Source organism: Rhinoderma darwinii, chromosome 5 (assembly GCF_050947455.1).
Source record: "Rhinoderma darwinii isolate aRhiDar2 chromosome 5, aRhiDar2.hap1, whole genome shotgun sequence".
Classification (NCBI taxonomy): domain Eukaryota; kingdom Metazoa; phylum Chordata; class Amphibia; order Anura; family Rhinodermatidae; genus Rhinoderma; species Rhinoderma darwinii.
The window spans coordinates 144,152,498-144,178,145 of record NC_134691.1 but is presented as its reverse complement, the minus strand read 5'-3'; the positions used below and the strand labels follow the sequence as shown (position 1 = coordinate 144,178,145).

General features: G+C 41.2%; 1 protein-coding gene across 2 annotated transcripts in view; it reads left to right on the top strand.

Annotated features, from left to right (window-relative positions):
* The window catches only part of CAP2 (cyclase associated actin cytoskeleton regulatory protein 2), a 120,911-nt gene that overhangs the window by 62,463 nt on the left and 32,800 nt on the right, over positions 1 to 25,648 (top strand). For both annotated transcript variants that reach the window (XM_075826605.1, XM_075826604.1), the window contains exon 4: positions 7,271 to 7,348. In XM_075826605.1, coding sequence (XP_075682720.1) covers positions 7,271 to 7,348 — 78 coding nt within the window. The remainder of the gene's footprint in view (positions 1 to 7,270; positions 7,349 to 25,648) is intronic.

Sequence of the window (25,648 nt, the reverse complement as noted above, 5' to 3'; positions counted from 1 at the left end):
AGCTCTCTGACTGATGCAGTGCCGCCACTCTTTGTATCTCATCCCTTAATATATTCCTTCACCCATAGATTTTTTTTGTGCCGTAAAAAAAAAAATGCATGCAAAAAAGCCATCATTATTAAAAATGTAATATTTGCTTTCTATCGCCTTTTTAGTAACGTTTTTGTGGTGCTTTTTATTTAGCATGATTTTAAACATGTGGTTTTTTTCTGGTGTTTTTGAAGTTCTGTAGCGAAATCTATGGAAAATATTGGCAGAAAAAAACCGCCATACCCAGAGCATGCTGCTTTGGAAGAAAAAAGGACACTCACCACAAAAACGCAACAAAAACACCACAAGCAAATATGCAGTGTATATGGTGCATTTTATATTTTACTATTGACTTTAATGCAATATTTGGCCGCACCAAAAATGGATCACAACAACGTGGATAAAAACGGCATGAAAAACGCAGTAAAACCCTGTATGTAAAACCAGCCTTACTATGTGTGGCAAAAGAGATCATGTACAGTCGTCCCTCATTTTGGTGCCACAGTCGTTTCATCGGGACATCACACACAGACGTTTTACTTTTGAGTGACAGAAAATGACCAGATTACTTTTTCTGCAGATCATTGCTATCGCTACAGTCAGAATGTGTAAATAGTGACCCAAAATATGGGGAATAGCAGTACTACTCCCACCTCTACATAAAAGAAAAAACTATTAGAAAAAGAACACCCTTCGCACTAATCTTTTCACATATACTAGTCCTTCTCAATGAATTAGAATATCATCAAAAAGTTAATTTATTTCAGTAATTCAATTCAAAAAGTGAAACACATTTATTATAAGGATTCATTACACACAGTGATCTATTTCCAGCAGTTTTTTTCCTTTAATGTTGATGATTATGACTAACAGTTAATGAAAACCCAAAATTTAGTGTCTCAGAAAATTAGAATATTATATAAGCCCAATTTCAAAAATGATTTTTAATACCAAAATGTTGGCCTACTGAAAAGTATATACAGTATATGCACTCAATACTTGGCCGTGGCTCCTTTTGCATGAATTACTGCATCAATGTGGCGTGGCATGGAGGCGATCAGCCTGTGGCACTGCTGAGGTGTTATCAATGTGGCGTGGCATGGAGGCGATCAGCCTGTGGCACTGCTGAGGTGTTCTGAAAGCCCAGGTTGCTTTGATAGCGGCCTTCAGCTCGTCTGCATTGTTGGGTCTGGTGTCTCTCATCTTCCTCTTGACAATACCCCTTAGATTCTCTATGGGGTTTAGGTCAGGCGAGTTTGCAGGCCAATCAATCACAGTGATACTGTGGTTATTAAACCAGGTAGTTTTGGCAGTGTGGGCAGGTGCCAAGTCCTGCTGGAAAATTAAATCAACATCTCCATAAAACTTGTCAGCAGAGGGAAGCATTGAGTGCTCTAAAAGTTCCTGGTAGACGGCTGCGATGAGTCTGGACTTGATATAACATACAGTGAAGGAAATAAGTATTTGATCCCTTGCTGATTTTGTAAGTTTGCCCACTGTCAAAGACATGAACAGTCTAGAATGTTTAGGCTAGGTTAATTTTACCAGTGAGAGATAGATTATATTTAAAAAAAAACTGAAAATCACATAGTCAAAATTCTATATATTTATTTGCATTGTGCACAGAGAAATAAGTATTTGATCCCCTACCAACCATTAAGAGTTCAGCCTCCTACAGACCAGTTACACGCTCCAAATCAACTTGGTGCCTGCATTAAAGACAGCTGTCTTAAATGGTCACCTGTATAAAAGACTCTTGTCCACAGACTCAATTAATCAGTCTGACTCTAACCTCTACAACATGGGCAAGACCAAAGAGCTTTCTAAGGATGTCAGGGACAAGATCATAGACCTGCACAAGGCTGGAATGGGCTACAAAACCATAAGTGAGACGCTGGGTGAGAAGGAGACAACTGTTGGTGCAATAGTAAGAAAATGGAAGACATACAAAATGACTGTCAATCGACATCGATCTGGGGCTCCATGCAAAATCTCACCTCGTGGGGTATCCTTTGATCCTGAGGAAGGTGAGAGCTCAGCCGAAAACTACACGGGGGGAACTTGTTAATGATCTCAAGGCAGCTGGGACCACAGTCACCAAGAAAACCATTGGTAACACATTACGCCATAATGGATTAAAATCCTGCAGTGCCCGCAAGGTCCCCCTGCTCAAGAAGGCACATGTACAGGCCCGTCTGAAGTTTGCAAATGAACATCTGGATGATTCTGAGAGTGATTGGGAGAAGGTGCTGTGGTCAGATGAGACTAAAATTGAGCTCTTTGGCATTAACTCAACTCGCCGTGTTTGGAAGAAGAGAAATGCTGCCTATGACCCTAAGAACACCGTCCCCACTGTCAAGCATGGAGGTGGAAACATTTTGTTTTGGGGGTGTTTCTCTGCTAAGGGCACAGGACTACTTCACCGCATCAATGGGAGAATGGATGGAGCCATGCACCGTCAAATCCTGAGTGACAACCTCCTTCCCTCCACCAGGACATTAAAAATGGCTCGTGGCTGGGTCTTCCAGCACGACAATGACCCGAAACATACAGCCAAGGCAACAAAGGAGTGGCTCAAAAAGAAGCACATTAAGGTCATGGAGTGGCCTAGCCAGTCTCCAGACCTTAATCCCATCGAAAACTTATGGAGGGAGCTGAAGATCCGAGTTGCCAAGCGACAGCCTCGAAATCTTAATGATTTACAGATGATCTGCAAAGAGGAGTGGGCCAAAATTCCATCTAACATGTGTGTAAACCTCATCATCAACTATAAAAAACGTCTGACTGTTGTGCTTGCCAACAAGGGTTTTGCCACCAAGTATTAAGTTTTGTTTGCCAAAGGGATCAAATACATATTTCTCTGTGCACAATGCAAATAAATATATATAATTTTGACTATGTGATTTTCTGTTTGTTTTTTTTTTATATAATCTATCTCTCACTGGTAAAATTAACCTAGCCTAAAAATTCTAGACTGTTGATGTCTTTGACAGTGGGCAAACTTCCAAAATCAGCAAGGGATCAAATACTTATTTCCTTCACTGTAGGTCATCAGTATATGATCGGTGCATGTCCGACACCCAGACCCGCACCAATCCGCCACTCCGGCTGCCTCCCGGCACCTGACGTCCATGCCAGTAGCAGACGGCTCCGGTCAAAGAATAGAGGCCGAGCTGCAGTACTGCAGCTCTTCTCCTATTCAAGTGAATAGGAGCAGAGCTGCAGTTCTGCCGAACGGCCGCTATGCAGTGGTTGGAGCCATCTGCTTCCGGTTCCAACTTCTGCATACTGTTCCAAACATCCGGTGCACGGAGGCTGCCGGAGCGGCGCATTGGTGCGGGGTCCGGGTGTCGGACACGCACCGATCATATAGTGATGACCTATCCGGTGGATAGGTAATCAGTTGTCAGGAGAGGGAAAACCCCTTTAAGCAAACATCACCTTAACAATATAAAAAAATTGGTAACATTGGCAATATTAACAATAATAACCTGTACAATAAATTTCACCAACTTATTTATGTTGTTGACAGAGTAAAATAGAAATGAGGATTTTTTTTTTATATATTCACCACTTTTCTGCCTAAAAAGAGAACAGCTTGTCCTGGGAAATAAACAAACAACTACATCTTTCATCATGCTAAATTTGTCTGGTATGTTTCTCCCAGCCTTATGTTTACCGAAATATTATATATATATATATATATATATATATATATATATATATATATATATACAGTGGAGGAAATAAGTATTTGATCCCTTGCTGATTTTGTAAGTTTGCCCACTGTCAAAGTCATGAACAGTCTAGAATTTTTAGGCTAGGTTAATTCTACCAGTGAGAGATTAGATTATATTCACAAAAAAAAAGAAAATCACATAGCCAAAATTATATATATTTATTTGAATTGTGCACAGAGAAATAAGTATTTGATCCCCTACCAAACATTAAGAGTTCAGCCTCCTCCAGACCAGTTACACGCTCCAAATCAACTTGGTGCCTGCATTATAGACAGCTCTTACATGGTCACCTGTATAAAAGACTCCTGTCCACAGACTCAATGAATCAGTCTGACTCTAACCTCTACAACATGGGCAAGACCAAAGAGCTTTCTAAGGATGTCAGGGACAAGATCATAGACCTGCACAAGGCTGGAATGGGCTACAAAACCATAAGTAAGACGCTGGGTGAGAAGGAGACACCTGTTGGTTCACTAGTAAGAAAATGGAAGACATACAAAATGACTGTCAATCGACATCGATCTGGGGCTCCATGCAAAATCTCACCTCGTGGGGTATCCTTGATCCTGAGGAAGGTGAGAGCTCAGCCGAAAACTACACGGGGGAACTTGTTAATGATCTCAAGGCAGCTGGGCCCACAGTCACCAAGAAAACCATTGGTAACACATTACGCCGTAATGGATAAAAATCCTGCAGTGCCCGCAAGGTCCCCCTGCTCAAGAAGCAACATGTACAGGCCCGTCTGAAGTTTGCAAATGAACATCTGGATGATTCTGAGAGTGATTGGGAGAAGGTGCTGTGGTCAGATGAGACTAAAATGGAGCTCTTTGGCATTAACTCAACTCGCCGTTTTTGGAGGAAGAGAAATGCTGCCTATGACCCAAAGAACACGGTCCCCACTGTCAAGCATGGAGGTGGAAACATTATGTTTTGGGGGTGTTTCTCTGCTAAGGGCACAGGACTACTTCACCGCATCAATGGGAGAATGGATGGAGCCATGTACCGTCAAATCCTGAGTGACAACCTCCTTCCCTCCACCAGGACATTAAAAATGGCTCGTGGCTGGGTCTTCCAGCACGACAATGACCCGAAACATACAGCCAAGGCAACAAAGGAGTGGCTCAAAAAGAAGCACATTAAGGTCATGGAGTGGCCTAGCCAGTCTCCAGACCTTAATCCCATTGAAAACTTATGGAGGGAGCTGAAGATCCGAGTTGCTAAGCGACAGCCTCGAAATCTTAATGATTTACAGATGATCTGCAAAGAGGAGTGGGCCAAAATTCCATCTAACATGTGTGCAAACCTCATCATCAACTACAAAAAACGTCTGACTGCTGTGCTTGTCAACAAGGGTTTTGCCACCAAGTATTAAGTCTTGTTTGCCAAAGGGATCAAATACATATTTCCCTGTGCACAATGCAAATAAATATATATAATTTTGACAATGTGATTTTCAGTTTTTTTTTTTTTCATATAATCTATCTCTCACTGGTAAAATTAACCTAGCCTAAAAATTCTAGACTGTTCATGTCTTTGACAGTGGGCAAACTTACAAAATCAGCAAGGGATCAAATACTTATTTCCTTCACTGTATATACACTACCGTTCAAAAGTTTGCGGTCACCCAGACAATTTTGTGTTTTCCATGAAAACTCACACTTATATTTATCAAATGAGTTGCAAAATGACTAGAAAATATAGTCAAGACATTGACAAGGTTAGAAATAATGATTTTTATTTGAAATAATAATTTTCTCCTTCAAACTTTGCTTTCGTCAAAGAATGCTCCATTTGCAGCAATTACAGCATTGCAGACCTTTGGCATTGTAGCTGTTAATTTGCTGAGGTAATCGGGAGAAATTTCACACCATACTTCCAGAAGGCCCTGCCACAAGTTGGATTGGCTTGATGGGCACTTCTTGCGTACCATACGGTCAAGCTGCTCCCACAACAGCTCTATGGGGTTGAGATCTGGTGAATGCGCTGGCCACTCCATCACAGATAGAATACCAGCTGCCTGCTTCTTCCCTAAATAGTTCTTGCATAATTTGGAGGTGTGCTTTGGGTCATTGTCCTGTTGTAGGATGAAATTAGCTACAATCAAGCGCTGTCCACAGGGTATGGCATGGCGTTGCAAAATGGAGTAATAGCCTTCCTTATCCAAAATCCCTTTTAACTTGTACAAATCTCCCACTTTACCAGCACCAAAGCAACCCCTTCCTTATTCAAAATCCCTTTTACCTTGTACAAATCTCCCACTTTACCAGCACCAAAGCAACCCCAGACCATCACATTACCTCCACCATGCTTGCCAGATGGAGTCAGGCACGCTTCCAGCATCTTTTCAGTTGTTCTGCGTCTCACAAATGTTCTTCTGTGTGATACAAACACCTCAAACTTCGATTAGTCTGTCCATAACACTTTTTTCCAATCTTCCTCTGTCCAATGTCTGTGTGCTTTTGCCCATATTAAGCTTTTCCTTTTATTAGCCAGTCTCAAATATGGCTTTTTCTTTGCCACTCTGCCCTGAAGGCCAGCATCCCGGAGTCGCCTCTTCACTGTAGACGTTGACACTGGCGTTTTGCGGGTACTATTTAATGAAGCTGCCAGTTGAGGACCTGTGAGGCGTCTATTTCTCAAACTAGAGACTCTTATGTACTTGTCTTGTTGCTCAGTTGTGCAGCGGGGCCTCCCACTTCTCTTTCTACTCTGGTTAGAGCCTGTTTGTGCTGTCCTCTGAAGGGAGTAGTACACACCGTTGTAGGAAATCTTCAGTTTCTTGGCAATTTCTTGCTTTGAATAGCCTTCATTTCTAAGAACAAGAATAGACTGTCGAGTTTCACATGAAAGCTCTCTTTTTCTAGCCATTTTGAGAGTTTAATCGAACCCACAAATGTAATGCTCCAGATTCTCAACTAGCTCAAAGGAAGGTCAGTTTTATAGCTCCTCTAAAACAGCAAAACTGTTTACAGCGGTGCTAACATAATTGCACAAGGGTTTTCAAGTGTTTTCTAATCATCCATTAGCCTTCTAACACAGTTAGCAAACACAATGTACCATTAGAACACTGGAGTGATGGTTGCTGGAAATGGGCCTCTATATACCTATGTAGATATTGCATTAAAAACCAGACGTTTGCAGCTAGAATAGTCATTTAGCACATTAACAATGTATAGAGTGTATTTCTGATTAATTTAATGTTATCTTCATTAAAAAAAGCTGTGCTTTTCTTTCAAAAATAAGGAAATTTCTAAGTGACCCTAAACTTTTGAACGGTAGTGTGTGTGTGTGTATGTGTGTGTATATATATATGTATATATATATATATATATATATATATATATATATATATATATATATAGCCAAATGGGAGATCCATATAGTGTATTAGCCTGTCTATCAGTGCACTAAAGGAATGTGATGCAAATGGTCTCCTGAAATTAAAGATTACACGTCCCATTATAGCACTGTTGATTGATTTCTTCTCCTATCTCTTTTAGGCTAAGCTAGTGGAAAATGCCTTTAAATCTGAAAGAGTATTTTTGGGTTATGCTTCCCAGCACCAGCAACCCCCAGAGGTAAGATACAATGATATGTTCAAGTGTGCTGCAATTAGCAATGTTTGAGGATTTTAACCAGTTCACTGGGGCTCCCAGTGACTGTTGATGGTTGACGCAGTTATCTTGGGTCAGAAGTTATACCCTGTGACTATACTACGACAAATGAAACCATAATGCACTGCAGTTGATAAACAATTTTGGACCCAAAGCATAACTTGTTCGTCATCTAAAGTTCGAAAAGCTCAAATAATAGAACAGATCATGTGGCTGGACGGTTTTATTTTACAAAGAATATTATGAATGTTGTAAGGTATGTATATAATACTAGTTAGCAAGAAGTAGTGAAATAATGATCTCAGGAACAGACTACAAAGGGTTTTTTGGTAGTCTGTAACTATATGGAAACCTAGAAGTCTGCATAGGAGCTTTTATACACAAAATAATAGGATATTATTAATCATGATTATTTACATAGTTTCTTAATTAATTTCTTAATTTTCATTTTAGATGCACTGGAGCGATAACAAAAAAAACTGGTTGCAAAGGTGGACATAATCCTGACAACCCGATCCATATGACCTATTAGGGCATATGGATGTCATAGAGAGGGATGTTGTAGACAACCCTATATTAGACAGAAGTGAGAGTTGCTAACAAGCAGCAGCTCTCTCTTGCAGACCCGGGCTGTCCATATATTACAGGGGCTGCATGTAATACTATACTTCGCCTGTAGTGGCCGCTGCAGGGAAGTATATAGCTGATCATATCTTACCCCAGTATAATCAACGGTTTGCCGGGGGTTCTCGGTAGCCAGGCCAACAGCGATCAGCTTTCCGCGCAAAAGGTACATAACCGCTCCGTGTGTCAGCAGCATATGATGCGTGGCTGCATGATTTTCGCGCAGCCGCCATCATTATGACACTCTGTTTTTATGTTTGTAAACAGAAAAGGACGTGGGGCTTTTCTGTTTTCATCCATAGTTTTGACTACTGTAGCGCGCATCACGCGCGGCACACGAAAGGGCGTCCGTGTGCCGTGCGCGGTTTTCACGCACCCATTGACTTCAATGGGTGCCTAATGCGCGAAAAATGGCCAAATATAGGACATGTCGTGCGTTTCACGCAGCGGACATGCGCTGCGTGAAAATCACTGACAGTCTGCACGGCCCCATTGACTAACATAGGTTCGTGCGACGCGCGTGAAAATCATGCGCGTAGCACGGACGTATTATACGTTCGTCTGGATAAGTCCTAAGTTTATCAAAATGCAGCGAGATGAGGAAAGCTAATGAAGATGACAGCATATGTGCGAATGCCAGAGAGAAGGGTAATTCTGTCATTCAGCTGTCTAGACTGTTTGCTTTAGTAATGTAAAGCTGTGAATGAACCATTGAGTCACAGCTAAGGCATGGAAGCTTTGCACAGATTCATAGACAGCGGAGTGGAGACTAAGAGGATTTGCTCTGCTGTTCAAAGTCACACAAGGTGACTTCTTCTTAAAGGGGTTTTCCCATCAGAGACAATTATGACATATCGACAGGATGTCATAAATGTCAGATGCGGGTCCACCCGCACCCATCTCTAGAACGGGGCCCCCTAAACCCCGTTCTACTCCTCTTCGTTGTGTCTGAAGCGTGTGATTCCCGACAATGAAGAAGAACACAGCGTAGCTCGCTGAGCTACGCTGTTTCCGTAACTCCCATAGTAGTGAATGGCAGTTACCGAAGCAGCGTAGCATGTGAGCTACGCGGTTTCTGTAACTACTATTCAGTTCTATGGGACTTACGGAAACAGCGTAACTCAGCGAGCTACCCTGTGTTCTTCTTCATGGTCGGGAATCACACGCTTCAGACACAACACAGGGAGGTAGACGTGTACAATATAAAGCTCAGTGTAGCCTGCAAGCTATTACTCTTCAGATGTTGTGAAACATGAACTTCCACTTAGGGATGTCACGATACCAGAATTTGGACTTTCATATCGATACTTTGTTTAGTATTGCGATTTCGATACCAAAACGATACTTTGCCAACCGTAATAAAAAAAAAAAGTTCTTCCATGTTCTGATGTGAGGTACGTGGTGTGATGATGAATTTAATTAACCTCCATGTGCCTCACATTAATAGTAATTAATCCCATCATGTTTCTCAGTCATAATGGGTTAATGTGTGAGGTACATGATGGGGTTAATTACTATTAATGTGAGGCAGATGGAGGTTAAATTCATCATACCACGTGCCTTACATTAATAAGTGAAAGAAGTATTTTTTTTTATTTTTTTTTTACAGCGTGCACATCATAAATGACGCAAAAAAAAAATTTGTTGTGCAGGTTATTACGGCCGAACCAATACCGAATATGTGAATATTTTATGTATTGAGACTTATTTTAATGTTTATTGTAAAAAAAAAAGTGTATGTGTATTTTTTTAAATTTAATATTATTTAATTTTACTTTATTTTTAAACTTTAATGTACTGGCATATATCAGATATATGCCAGTACTTTAGCCTGTGTACATATAGTACACAGGCAGTTGTTAGGACATACCGAAGTATTCCCTAACAGGAAATATGGTAAGACAGCCCTGGGGTCCTTCAATAGACCCTGCGCTGTCTGCCCATATATGGTATGTCCCTCAATCGCGTCACAGGAATTCCCTGTGACGCAATCCAGGGGCATCCCCCCTTCTTATTTTCCCCTGAATGTTGCAGTCAGCTTTGATCGCATCATTAAGGGGAATAGCGGTGGAGATGAGAGGTTTCTCTGATCTCCGCCGTTATAGAGCGGGGCTGCGGCTGTGTAATACAGTCCTTGTCCCGCTCCTGACATTAAGTGCGCGCGCGGTCAGCATGAGGTGAAGCGGCCGGCGCTGCAGTAATGAGAGGCGGTTCAGGCACTGAAGACAGAACATGGGGGTGTTTTGCAGTGTGGCCGCCATGTTCTGTCTTCAGTGCCACCAATCATTAGTGCAGCGCTGGCCGCATCGCATCATCCTGACGGCGTGCACTTGTCAGGACTCAGGAGCAGGGCAATGACTGTATCACTCAACCGCAGCCCCGCTCTCATACATTCATGTGTTACTATACTGAGCTGTGCGGCCGTACAGCTTGGTATCGAAATACATGAAACAACGGTATCGAACCGTTTGGGGATGCACAGTATCGAAGTTTCGATGCATCGTGCATCCCTACTTCGACTATGCCTTAATAATCTATGGCTACCAGCGGTATACTGGGAGTTGTACTTTGACAACAGTCAGAAACGCATCTGTTGTAGACAATTGGTTTAATTCCATCTTAGACATTTATGATCTATCCACAGGATATGCCATAAGAGTGCAGTCCAATGCAGAAGACTTTTTCAACAAAAAATATGTTTGAAAACCTGCCTTTTCCCATTTTCCCCAAAAGTAATAATAAAAAAAAATAATGAGGCCGCGGTTTCGATTTGGGGAGAAGGGATTTTATGCTCTGCAAGGGGATATTTGGTGCCATGTTTTTGTTTTCATAGTTACATTGTGTACGATAATTGTCCTGCTTTGTTATTCCTATATTTTTGTATGCTTGTCTTTGATATTGAAGAAAATACAGTAAAAATACAGTAAAAATGACTCAATAATTATTTTTTTTACATAAATAAAATAATTGGTATCATCGCGAACGTAAAAATCTGAACTATTATAATATAGTATTCTTTACAAAAAGAATATCAAAAACACCACAATTGCTGTTTTTTGCTTTCCTTACCTCCCACAAAAAAAATTGTACCCAAAAATGTTACCAATAAAAATGAAGGTTATGTTCACACGGCTTATTGTCATTTTTTTTTCGGCCGTAAACTGATGAAAAATCGGAAGCAGAACGCCTCCAAACATCTGCCCATTGATTTCAATGGGAAAAACGGTGTTCTGTTTCGAAGGGCCGTTTTTTTGCACGTCCGTTTTGAAAAACGGCCGCGAAACAGAAGTGCATGTCACTTCTTGAGATTTTTTTGGAGCCGTTTTTCATTGACTATAGAAAAACGGACGTAAAAACCGCAGCGAAAAACGCAAGTTGCTAAATAAACGGCTGAAAATCACAGAATAAAGCCAACATGTAACTTTTACCGCTTGGCGAACCCCCGTAAACCTAAAACCCCAAAACAATGGAGGAATTGCTGTTTTTTTTCCATTCCACCCCCAAAAATTATTTTTAAAAGTTTCCCAGAACTACAACTCCTGGGGAAGAAAAAACGAAAATGATAAATCGAAAAATGCCTGCGGTCGCTTGTTCAGCCAACAGCTATTTCTCCCGAACTCCCCATACACATACACGCTCGGTTCGGTCAAGCATGAATGTGTTCTCAATGAGGACAGGGGAATAAGCTACTGCCATCTCCCTTGAGCACAAAGAATAAAGCATGTTGTAATTTAACATGCCGATCCTTTTTATTCCTGAAGTTTGCCGAACAATCCAGCCGTTTCGGCCATACACATAAGTATAATGTGTATGGCCACCTTAAATGTCCCTTTTGACCATGGGATATGTTGGGAGTTATGTCTTATCTATCCTACAGAAAGCAGATGTCATCTCCTATCTATTTGACCACTTTGGACGACTATTGCTATAATAATAAACATGATAGCAGTTAAACATGACATATATCCTACTAATATAAGATAAACCATGAATACATCCCTGTCGTATTGCATATTTCTATATTAAATGGTGTAACTAGATCTGGCATTACTAAGTAGACCATGAAGTATGTTTAGGAGTATGTTTAGTCTCCATTTCTAAAAAATAGAGGTCACAAACAATGAGAGGTTTGCATGTGTGGTTATTACAACCATTTCTCATAGTACCACACAGCCCTCCCCCTGTATAGTGCCACACCCCACCTGTATTGTGCCACACAGCCTCCCCCATTAGATAGTGGCACACAGCTCATCCCCTGTATCGTGCCACACAGCCCCTCCGCTCATCCCCTGTATCGTGCCACACAGCCCCTCCTTATTATTTATTTATTTCAGTTACTTATATAGCGCCAACATATTACGCAGCGCTGTACAGAGGTCCTCTTTCACTGTCCCCATTGGGGCTCACAATCTAAACTCCCTAATGGTATGTTTTTGGGGTGTGGGAGGAAAGCGGAGTACCCAGAGGAAACCCACGCAAACTCCATGCAGATGTTGTCCTTGGTTGGATTTGAACCCAGGACCCCAGCGCTGCAAGGCAACAGTGCTAACCACTGAGCCACCGTGCTGTCCTTGTAGATAGGGCCACACAGCCCTCCACCTGTATAGTGCCACACAGCCCCCCTAATAGATAGTGCCACACAGCCCTCCCCCTTTATAGTGCCACACAGCCCCCCTAATAGATAGTGCCACACAGCCCTCCCTAGTAGATAGCACCACATCGCTCCCCCTAGTAGATAGCTCCACACAGCCCCCCTCTAGATGGCGCCACCCAGCCTTCCCCCTCCCACCCCGTTTTATATACACCGACCACCCCCAAAAAAAATTGCTTTCCTAGCCCCGTTCCCACGATGGACGGAGCGCTCCACAGCCTCCAGATGGGACCCTTGTGTAGGCCTCTGTCCCAGCTTCTTATAGGCTGCAGGCCTAACGTGGCCTTCAGCTTATAGTATTCAGTTGCGGGTGCCTACCCGGTGGCAGCGACGCCACCCGGCATGAGGGGGACCGTGCCGTGGGCCCCGTAGCAGCCGCTTTGGCTGCTATAGTGGGCTGGGGGCCCTGGGCAATTGCCCAGTTTGCCCCCCCCCCTAATGCCGGCCTTGTCTGTGCTGCTGTGAGTAATCAATTGCACAGTTCTCCCTATGATCTGGCAGAGTGCTTGATGGCGCCCTCGGCACTGGCAGCTCACTGTATTCATGAGGAGAGTGCTGACCCGCCTCTCCCTGCCCACCTTGGTCCTGAGTGACCGTTAATGGTCGCTAGTCTGCAACCCATCGATGTGCTCATTGATCGGCGCTTGTTTCCACGGCCCATACTAACACAGAGGCTGAAAACAGAAAATCTACATGTGTGCAGACCGCTTTCTAGAGAGGCTGCAGGCCTGTCCTTATGAGCTGCTGCACGGACAAGCCTAGGTGCATTGAGTTGTAATAAAGGCAGTTTGTTCGTGCAGCTGCCCAAAAGGAAAGACCTGCATCTGCTCTGACCGCTCTCTGCTTTCATATACATTTTGTAGCTGCTTGCAGAGACCAATTATAACCCAATTGTATATATGATGTGCTGAGCATGTATAAAATATTTGCTATAGTATGGAACCCATTTTAGGCGGAGTTCACACTGTGTTTAAGTCTTGCATCTGCAGTATCTCTTACAGAAGCCTCTGACATATGACACTGTATAGGCATAGAAAAAAAGGGGGGGGGAGGAATCCTCCAGCTCACCTGACACAATGGGACGTGTCGTTGATAGCGCCCGGGTCCTCGTGTCTGCACACGATATAGGAAACGGGTAGCAAAAGGTTGGATCCAGCGCTGTGAATGAGGTAAAATGGAAGCGATTTCCAAGTTTAATAGTCCTGGTTAAAAAGGTCCAAATGTGTGGAGTCCTGGTGTGAAGAAAGTAGGGGAATATTATCCTCGGAGCCTACGCGTTTCGGACGGCTTCAGCGTCCTTAGACTTGGCTGTAGTGTCACACAGTGGAATGCATCACTCATAGGGACCGATTATATAAAATAAAATAAAAGAATAAACCACGTGGTTTCCGTTTTTTTACCAGTAGCCCCTGTATTGAATAGCATAGTCAACTACGCTATTCTATACAGTAAAAAAAAAAAATGCTGCGTTATGTTACAAGGACACTCTTTTGGTATATATATCAGTTCAATGGAGTCCTAAGGATACAAGTTCACGCCGAAGGTATACCGTACTTCAAACGCAGTGTGAAAATAGCCTAGTTTTTTCCATTGAATGTTTTTGGGTTTTTTTTGCAGCCATTGTTCTCATGCATTGATTCATTCATAAAGAAATAAAACATACAGCATGTTTATATGCCTGTTCGCATAAAGAGTCCACTGTGCCCCTGTGTGTAGCCCCCTCCTCATGTGTCCTGCATACATTGCTAAATGAAGTTGTGCTGCTGATATAATTCCAGTTGGCATACCAATCCCGCAGCAAGTGTAATAAGTTACTGTGCAGACGACCTGCTCTGTGACTTTTTATGGTCATGTTCTATATTTGTATGTGCGATGGGAACAGTCCGATGGCTTTCTTACCTGATACAAATGTTTGTGTGTACCAACTAGTGGTTACTTGAAGTACAAAGCAGAGATACTCCCGGCCATTACAATTAACGGCAGACATTCCTGACGAGAACATTTTAATATGGAATAATCTCCCTTCATTATTAGCCCGCAGCGTTTTATAAATAGAAGAGGAAGGCCACTTTGTAGAAACATTGGTTAGATCCTAATGTGACCTGCTGGCTAATACACAAATCCTTTATCACTTATCACTCACAGCCATATTAGATTGTTAGCTCCTTTTTTACAAACCATTTAGAATTCTTGTATACACCCTTTAGTGTCTGCAAAGTATACAAAAAAAAATATATTCTGCTGGTAGTGATGGAAGAGTGTCACCAAATAATGTCCGAGATACTTCTATCTGCTATTAGGATTCAGACCACCCGGAAATGCCATCAGAATGTACGAAAGAAATGAGGTCTGAATCTCAAGTATTGCTTGTTGTAGTGTTTAGTGTCAGGCAATGTAGTTGTCAGTGTGTCTTGTCTGCTCAGACATTTATTTACAGAGTTTAGGCTTCGTTCACATCTGCGTTAGGGTCCCGTTCCGACGTTCCATTGGAGTTTTCCGTTGGATCAGGACTCTGACTGACACAAACAGAAACCATAGGTTTCCATTTCCATCATCGTTTATTTCAATGGTGACGGATCTGGTGCCAATGGCTTTCGTTTGTCTCAGTTGTGCAAGTGTTCCGTCATTTTGACGGAATTAATAGCCCAGGGTCTGATTTCTGTGTTTGAGTCATTTATGTGATCTTGATATTAAAAACTGCAAACATTGTCGATCCAGGAGTAATGAGGGTCTAGAAGTGGGATTATAGAAAATACCTGTTAATTGTGTTTCGAACACCTCTGTATTTGGGATGGAGAAGGTATATTACTGGTTCATTTCTTTAGCTATGTTTGTAGTCCAGGCTTCTCATTTGTTCATTTGTATTCCCTCGTTAAAGGAAACATTTGAAATATTATTGTTATAGGTACAACTTTGAATGTGTTTTTTTTTTTTATTTTTATTAAATCAATGTATATTTTGATTCAAATCTCTTTTTTAATTGACTGTTTAAAATTATTTTTCTTTTTTTACACGCAGGACCCGCTCTCAGCTGAGCCGTCAGTTCAGATTAACTGATGGATTCGGCTGAGAGAGAACGATACAGCATCTATGTATACAGGACACATAGAAGCTGTATCGTAAAAAGTTTAAAAAAAAAAAAGTAAAATGTGCTTAAATAAAAAAAATACTTTGATTTATTAATAATAATAATAATAATAATAATAATAATAATAATAATAATAATAAAACTTTCAATGGTTTCCATAGCTGTTTTTTTCAGTATTGTGTGAGCTTCCCATAGTTCATTTACCTCCTTCAGGATATTCTATCTTGCAGAAGAAAAACATCCTAACGTCAGATAAGGTAGAGAGGGCACATAGGCCCTAGACGTGGATGGTACGTGAGAAGCATAGACTCACATATAGCATGTTATAGAAAATAACAGAGAACTATATACAAAGTTCCCAATAAAGTGTGACCATTTAGGCTTTGTATCAAAATCCTCACAATAAAAGTTTGAGGTTTGGCTTGTTAGTAAAAAATGATAATTTAGCAATAATTTCATAATCCTTTTGCTATATATAATGCCATTATGATGTGATGCCACATCTCAAGTATACTGATGCTGCTTATTCTACTGATGCTGCTTATTCTACTGATGCTGATATGCACGGGGAGGAAGATGTGTATCCCCCCCCCCAGTAGTCATATGGCCAAACATCATAATAGTCCGTTTACATAGGAGTTGCGGACACCAGTGATTATATTCCATCCTGTCCCTGATTCAGGGTCTTTAAATGTTTTTTTAGTTCATAAAGCAGAAATGAGATGACTTGTCATTTGTCCTGATGCTAACAGTAAAGACGGGGTTAATTAGTAAAACATTGATGGATGGTTTGAGATGAGTCATCATGTGGACCAGCACTTACCTCATGTTCTAAACAATCTTAAGAAACTCTGTAATAAAGCAGAAGTGTTTACTGAAAGAATCCTAAAGTAATCTGAAGCAACTGTACCCTGTCTAAAATGACAAGACATTTCATAGAGCACATAGCTCAGTCAGGCAGGAGGTCTTTTCCAGATCACTTCTGCATCTCCTCTACGATGGTGTTTTTTCTTGAGATTAGCTATAGTGTAAATGAAAATTTTCACTGTTTTAAATAAAATATATGCTGTAGCATTCCAAGCATGTATATGGTGGTTTATGAGATGATAAAAAAATTGTATAATAAATGGGATTAAGGCGAAGTGTGTGCATGGATGCTGTACAGCAGTGCGAGGAGGCCCACTACATCTGCATCATGGGATTCACATGGAATTCGACAAAGAGAACCTCCGTATGCTACCTTATTAAATTGGAGGTACAATAAAGGCCCCATGCACTAAAATGGGAGCTGTAACACGCTTTGTTCATGAGGCCATACTCGCTACCTATAATAACAATATATCGTTGCCTAAAACGGGTGATGCATCTGGAAACTTCTTTATTGCTTTACGACAAGATCACACACTCCGTTTTGGTGTCGTTTTTTTGTGCAGTTTTTGGCTCCATTTTTTGAGCCAAAGCCAGGAGAGGATCCAAAAGGAAGAAAAGGTATAAAAGAAAAGACTGATGCAGCCACTCCGGTGGACTAAGGCCAGGATCACCCTTTTGATGCAGTTTTTGGCTCAGTTTGTTGAGCCAAAGCCATAAGTGGATCCATATGGAAGGAAGGCTATAAAAAAAAGACTGATGCATCTCCTTTTGTGTGTCCACTCCTGTGTTTGGCTCAATATACTGAGCCGAAAACTTCTCCAAAAACTGCATCAAAACGGTGTGTGTGATCCTGGCCTGAAGGTGCAAATTTGCATTTAAAGGATTTGAATTGGTCAGAAAAACTTGTAAAAGACTGTTTGCTTTGTCATCTCGGGGGAAATATCCATCTTTCTGCTGACTGGAATGGTTTGCTTCTGAGATAAGCTGGAGCTCAGGCAATCTTCAGTATATGTATTCTTAATAAAAAGATATTTAAAAAAGAAACCTTTTCCCACACAATTGACCTCCTTGTAATACCTGAATGTAACTTTTTAGTTTCTGTGTTTTACGGTATACTTTCGTGCAGTGGTCGAAAAAGCAACAGCTAGAGAGCCACAGGCTGGATACCACTGCTTTAGTGAATGCTAGTGCATACATTGCTGAAGTTGCTAGTACGTATCCCTCTAATACTAAAAGATTATTCTAAAAGTACAAACCCAAGGTACGTCCGACTAGTCATGCACACACTCAATCACGTCAACATGAAATGGGATTATGTATCAATAGCGTCTTTTCTATGGCACGTTTGTTTTTATCAAATTGAAGATAAGCCTCTGTAACGTCTAGATTGTCATACATGGTTATTTAAAAAATACCCGGAGAGATTTATCAAAACTTGGGAAAATGAAAAGTGGAGGACTTGTCCATAGCAACCAATCAAAATGTCTTCTGGAAAAAAAAAGTTGGAATATGATTGGTTGGTATGGGATTTGTAAGTACGAACAGCGCGCTATGTTTTTCTAATATGCAGAAAGTAAGAAATAGTGGTCTATTGTGTGATAAATTTTCATAAATTGTGAGACTTTTTATATATATATTACATGACTGTATGTATTGTTTATGTATTCCGGACATCATTTTTTGGTGCAAATTTATCTCAGTGCATTAAAATGTTGTGTTTTCAAAATGTTCCATATTCTGAAGCACTGATGGATGTTTTCTTGCAGGGCACACCGGCTGAAATTGCCATGTCACTTGTAGTCATGCTATTTTAAGTAAAGAATCTAGGACCAGGGTATGAAAGCTATAAAACTTAGACTGTGAGACAGGTGCAAAGAATGTAAAAGACAGACGACACAGCGATAAAAAGAGCAGCAGCTGGGATTTCTCAACTACAACTCAAATATATTGAGCCGAGTAGCACTTCATTATCAATGACTGATAGTCAGGCTCATTCTGGAGTCACAGTTGCTGGTCTCCTGTAGTTGTACAGGGCTACACTGTCTGCTGGTGACTTGGGATTGTCAGTTGTCACTGTACTCTTATCTATAAGTGGCTGCTGTCCCGCAGTGCATTAATGGATACAACCTCTTATTCTTTATCTCTGTAGTTCACTTATGTCATGACACAGATACCACGTGGCCATCAACATGAATTTGCCAGGGTAAAACTGCAACAAAATGCATGGGCACACTATAACATTCTGATGCTGCCTGTCAGGATATACAGTTAGGTCCAGAATTATTTGGACAGTGACACAAGTTTTGTCATTTTAGCTGTTTACCAAAACATATTGAATATTCAGTTATAGAATCAATATGGGCTTTTAAGTGCAGACTCTCCGCTTTAATTTGAGGGTATTCAGATCCTAATTTGAGGAAGCGTTTAGGAATTACAGCTCTTTAATATGTAGCTGCCTCTTTTTCAAGGGACCAAAGGTAATTGGACAATTATCTCAAAAGCTATTTAATTGGCTATTCCCCCGTTAACCCATAGGCTGGGTTCACACGACCATGTTACGTCCGTAACGTACGGAACGTATTTCGGCCGGAAGACCCGGACCGAACACAGTGCAGGGAGCCGGGCTCCTAGCATCATACTTATGTACGATGCTAGGAGTCCCTGCCTCGCTGCAGGACAACTGTCCCATACTGAAAACATGATTACAGTACGGGACAGTTGTCCTGCAGCGAGGCAGGGACTCCTAGCATCGTACAGAAGTATGATTCTAGGAGCCCGGCTCCCTGCACTGTGTTCGGTCCGGTACTTGCGGCCGAAATACGTCCGTCAATTACGGACGTAATTAGTGTGTGTGCACATACCCATAATCAATTAAGCAGGTAAAAGGTCTGGAGTTGATTCCAGGTGAGGCATTTGAATTTGGAAGCTGTTGCTGTGAACCCACAACATGAGGTCAAAGGAAATCTCAATCCAAGTGAAACAGACCATCGTTGGGCCGAAAAAAATTAAGAAATCCAGCAGAGAGAGAGCACAAATGTTAGTAGTGACCAAATCAACAGTTTGATACATTCTTCAAAAAGAGTGCACTGGTGATCTTGTGAAATCCAAAAGGCCTGGACGTCCACGGAAGACAACAGTGATGGATGATCGCAGAATCCTTTCCATGGTGAAAAAAAACCCCTTCACGACATCTACCCAAGTGAAGAACACTCTCCTGGAAGTAGATGTATCAGTATCTAAGTCAACCATAAAGACAAGACTTCATGAGAGCAAATACAGAGGGTCCACCACAAGGTGCAAACCATTAATCCGCCTCAAAAATAGAAAGGCCAGATTAGACTTTGCCAAACAACATCTAAAGAAGCCAGCCCAGTTCTCGAACAGCATTCTTTGGACAGATGAAACTAAGATCCACCTGTACCAGAATGATGGGAGGAAGAAAGTATGGAGACTGCTTGGAACGGCTCATGATCCAAAGCACACCACATCCTCTGTAAAACATGGTGGAGGCAGTGTGATGGCATGGGCATGCATGGCTGCCAAAGGCACTGGGTCACTAGTGTTTATTGATGATGTGACTGAAGACCGAAGCAGCCGGATGAATTCTGAAGTGTTCAGGGATATGCTTTCTGCTCAGATTCAACCAAATACTGCAAGATTAATTGGACGTCGCTTCACAGTACACATAGACAATGACCCAAAACATACTGCGAAAGCAACCCAGGAGTTTTTTAAGGCAAAGAAGTGGAATATTCTGCAATGTCCAAGTCAATCTCCAGATCTCAACCCGATCGAGCTGCATTTCACTTGCTTAAGTCAAAACTTAAGGCAGACAGACCACCAAACAAGCAATAACTGAAGACATCTGCAGTAAAGGCCTGGCAAAGCATCACAAAGGAGGAAACCCAGCGCTTGGTGATGTCCATGGGTTCTAGACTTCAGGCAGTCATTGCCTGCAAAGGATTCTCTACAAAGTATTAAAAAAACCATTTTATTTATGGTAATGTTAATTTGTCTAATTACTTTTGAGCCCCTGGAATGAGGAGGATGTGTAGAAAAATAGCTGCAATTCCTAAACGTTTCACAGGATATTTTTTGTTCAACCCTTTGAATTAAACCTGAAAGTTTACACTTCAATTGCATCTCAGTTGTTTCATTTCAAATCCAATGTGGTGGCAGCCGAGTTCAAATCATGAAGATTGTGTCACTATCCAAATAATTCTGGACCTAACTGTATGTTCTACCCTTTTAAAACCTACTTCTTTGACTTTTACCAAGATCCTTAAGTAAATAACATTTCCAAACTCAAGTTCATAACAAGGGCCATTATGCTATTATATGACAATGACATGAAAGCCAGTTATAGTTGTGTAACAATGAGGCTCATTTACATCTGTGGCCAGGAATTTTATAGCCCGGTGGTGCAGTTAATGGTGGATGTCAAAAGGACACCCTATTGGCATACGTTTAGCTATTAAAGACTATGGACAAGTTGGCGCATATGAGATTTTCCTGGTGTATACACAGACCGTGCAGCAAAGATGTGGTGTGACTTCAGCCTAATGTTGGCCTTTACGTCAAAAATTTCTTGTTTCTGTTTACACCCAGGCCAAACCAGCATTAAAAACATTATTATTTTTCAATCTGCTTAGACTACATTCGATGTACATAGAAAAATGTACCACTGCCTCAACTATTTTGGGAAAAAAGTATCCTGCTCAAAACCCACCAAATGTTATCACCAAATGCGATGTGAACTATGCTGTATGATGCATCACTTTTTTACAGACAAATGATGCTTTAGGCAGAAATTTGAAGTGCATTTACATACTTATATTACGAAGGAGAAATTGTATAACATTGTAAAAAAATATATAATCTGATAGTTGGTACAGGTTGTGTGTGTATTTTCATTTACTGCTATAGTGACATATACTTAATAACTTTGTTTTTCACTAATAATGATGTGTGTTGTTTTCTCTATTTTTATATATTTTTTCATATTTTACATTTTAATTTGACCCTTTATAGAATTGGTAAGCTAATATTCGGTCATACTATGTGCTATGACTTATGGTATGTTCACACATGGCCAATTTGTTGCAGCAATTTACTTATGTCTAAATGGCAATTTTCAGTAGCAGAAATTTCTGCAACAAATCTGCCATGTATGAACATATTCTTAAAGTGTGACCCACTGGGCCGTACCGCCTTGGCTGTATGGCAGCTGCCCAACAGGGCGCAGGTTACAGTCTATAGTTCGTATAGGGTACCTGTGGCAGCTCGGACAGTAGCAAGGCAAGCTCGGCTGGGACTAGGCAGCAGGCAGACGTCCGGCGTGGTGAAGCAGGACAGGCGTGGTATACAGCATAGCACGACTTCAGCTGAGCACGGCACTTGACCAGGATAGCACGGGATACAGGATACAGGAGCAGGGAACACTGGGAACTGGTAAAACACTAGGAGATTATTTGCATAGACAAACTTAGGGTACGACAACAACGCTCAGGTGTGGGAGGAAGGGACTGAGCCCGTCTTATAGTTCAGGGTGCTATGGGCTAATTAAACATGAAAGTCTGGTGCCCGCGCTGCCCTTTTAAGAGTGGGCATGAGTGTGCGCGCGAACCCTACGGGACCCGTCCGAGGTGAGCGGAAGTGAGCGCTGGCGTCTCCTGAGGATGAGACTGGGGCCAGCGCTCGCAGATCCATGGCTGCGGGCGTCAGGAGGTGAGTGAGCCTGACGGCCCGTGGCCATGGGCATGACAAGCAGTGTGGCGCAGAACTTTCTCTGATCTCAGCAGTTATGAGAAAGTTTAGGTATTTGTGACAGCGAGCATCCTATTTTAGGCATGAGCACCGTGCTTCTGTGTACGTGTATGTCTGCAGTCACAAACAAGTTTTTTTTATTTTTATACATGACCTCAGTCTGTAATATCTGGTTGTTACCTCTTATTAGGTCATCTGTATGTAGAGGTCTATTGGTACAGTAGTTGAGAAAACAATTCGATCTGACTTGATGAAATGAGAAAAATCATTAGCAGGGAACCTTCCTTTTTAACTGTAGCACTCCTCACTTATATAAATCTCCTTCCCTGTTGAGGTACTATTTTAAGTAGTTGAACAAGAATTGGCACATACATTTGTGCTGATCACGTAGCCATTATCACACTTTTTCCCAAAGTGTAAGCAAGACAGATGTTTCTTCAGCTACGGAAAAAAATGACAAAGTTGGGGTTACATTATTGGGCATTGGCAAGCAGGGGAAGCACCGGTTAGCATATCCCGCCTCTTGTAGCACACAACCTTCTTCAGTTTCTTAAACGTATCCTTATCTGCAGCAGCATTGACTGTTAAATTATGAGGAATGAATTTCACCAAAGCCCACGGACAATATCCCTAAACACAGTTGTCACCGTTATCACAGTGCTTTTTGGGCACGAAAAAAACTAAAATAGGCTTCCTCTTTCATCCACCCATACAGTATGTTTGGCATTGCTAAAGTGGCTGTGTCAACAACAACACGTGGCCTGAGCATAAAGATAATTCTGCCATCTAGTGTCTAAATACTGAACTAAGTAACATCACAGTTTTATCAAGCTTCAAGCAATACATCCTAGTAAACTAGGGAACTTTTTTTATGTCTTCCCATTCTATAATAAATTTACGTACGTATTTCCACATGTGAATTGACCTGCGGTGCGTATTTTAAAATCCACAGCATGTCAATATATCTTGCATATCGGTCTCAGAATTGTATCTAACAAGTTTATTAAAAAAAATAACGCACCAAAAGGCACAGTATAAAATCTGCAAATGTTTCCGGATCAAAACCGGTTGAACTTGATGGGCATGTGTCTTTTTTTTCAACTGTACGAACTATGTAACTATGTAAAAATGAAAAAAAAAAAAACATTAAGTGTGAATTTTACCTGCATTTATCTGCAGTTTTGATGCGCGTTTTCCGCACCAAATTACAAAACGTGTGCATGTAGCCTTACAATAAGGATAGAACATGGATTTAGATTGCCTAAAGATCTTTGGCATGGGGGCAGGCAAAGCAGTAAACACATTCTAGCCAGAATATTAAATTATAAAATGCGTTACCCAAAGCTTCTTTGGGATACTAACCAAATATGGGTTCCTTGGAAGTGAAAACATTTTATAAGGGTACCTCTATGATTTTAGGGTTGGGAATCATTGCATTAGGGCCATTATATCATATATACAATTGTGTTATTCGGGTAAGGCAATGCATTACCAGTGGACCTATTGCATAAAACTGAGGTCAATTTTTTTTTTCACTGGGTCACAAGGAACCGGCATAACTGTTATAATTTGTAGTTGTAAGTATATACTATAATAGGTTCATAAGCGTCTGAAATCACCGGAAATGGATAGAATAGGAGGCATCCTTATTTAGGAAACTGAAGTTTCCCTTATTTCATTAAGAACTGCTGAGAGTTTTCTTCTATAGTTTTTGAAAACTATATGGACGTTCTAATAAGTCTTCTGTGCTATCATAGTTCATAAATGCTGTCTCTCGGCCTCTGGAAAATAAAGTCTCCTTTCTCTCTTTACAATGGGAAACCTGCAACACCATGTTGAGCTCATCTTCTGCACAGGCTTTCAAGACTTTCAATTTTCCTCCAGGATCTGTGGCTCAAGGCCAGAGTCACCATCATTTTTATGGCTTTGGTCTTCATCAAATTGACAACACTACCAAAATATTATTGCTTTTTGGTTGTTTAAAAGCAGGGAACCCTAATATAGTTAAGGCTGCAAATAAACTCTTTAAAAATGAACCTGGGGGGATAGTGTACACAATTACCACTACATGCCTCTCTCTGGTCCAACTATTCAGACAAATAGTCTGGCCCTGGCACAGTGAATATATGCAAACAGAAGAAAAAACAGTAGTAACATAAATTCTTGGTCATGACATTGTCATCATTAGAGGATTTAAATCATTGCATTGTCTGGAAAACCTTAATGGTAACTTTGTACTTCTTGAAAAATGCACTGAAACTGAAATGTAATTTAGTATTATGTGCTGGGCAATAAAACATGATCATATCTGTGTAACTTCATGATCAATATTAAAAGCTTCAGAGTAAATTTAACGGGTCTTACGTCGTTTACATGCTTGTAAGGATATTATGCTTTTTTTTTTTTTGGCTTCTACATGCAAATATTAAAAAAAAAGTAAAAGTCCGTTAACTACAAAAAAGGGTTTGAAGCCCCTGGCAAATAAGGCTCTATTCATATTGGGGTTTCCGTCACTTTTAGCAGCAAGAATAGTGCAGCATGCAATGATAATTTTTTAAAACTTGATGGAGCCCTGATGTTACCCTATAAATCAATGGGGTCTAATGGTCATCCTTTAGATCTGTTGTATGACGGATCAGTCACAGTGCCATGGCTTCCATTATAAACAGAAGCCATGACGATATTGTGTGAACAGAGCCGTACTGTCAGAAATATAGAATTCTGTACTAATGTCCCACTGATTTAGTCATGCTCCGACATATTGCCTGTGCATTCTATTCAGCAGCACAGGGGCCTAAAGGAAAAAGGCGCTCCTACTGCAACCATGGAAAATGAAAAAACAGATACCTCTATCCCCACTTTCCTCACGCAGCCCTCGTGGGGAGCGTAAAAAATCATTCTCATTACTTTTGGGACGCACCTTTTATGTTTAATGTGCCCTATATAATAAAATCATGCTTTTGTTAAGGATCTGCCAGGCACAGCTTCTGTATCCACGCCCATAGGTAATCAGTCTGCACCTGCTTCTATGTCTGTGAGACTGACTCCATCTTCCACCACTCAGGATGGCAGGCTTAGGAGTGGGAGAGCCTATCACAGCCTGGCCAGATGGAGCTAGCTCCCGCCCTCTGTCTATTTATACCTGCCTCTCCTGTTCCTCCTTGCTTGTGACTCTTCTCTGTTGGTTTCCTGGCCCTGCTGCAGCTTCTTGAACTACTTGTCCCTGCTTAGTATTGACCCTGGCTTACTGACTACTCTTCTGCTC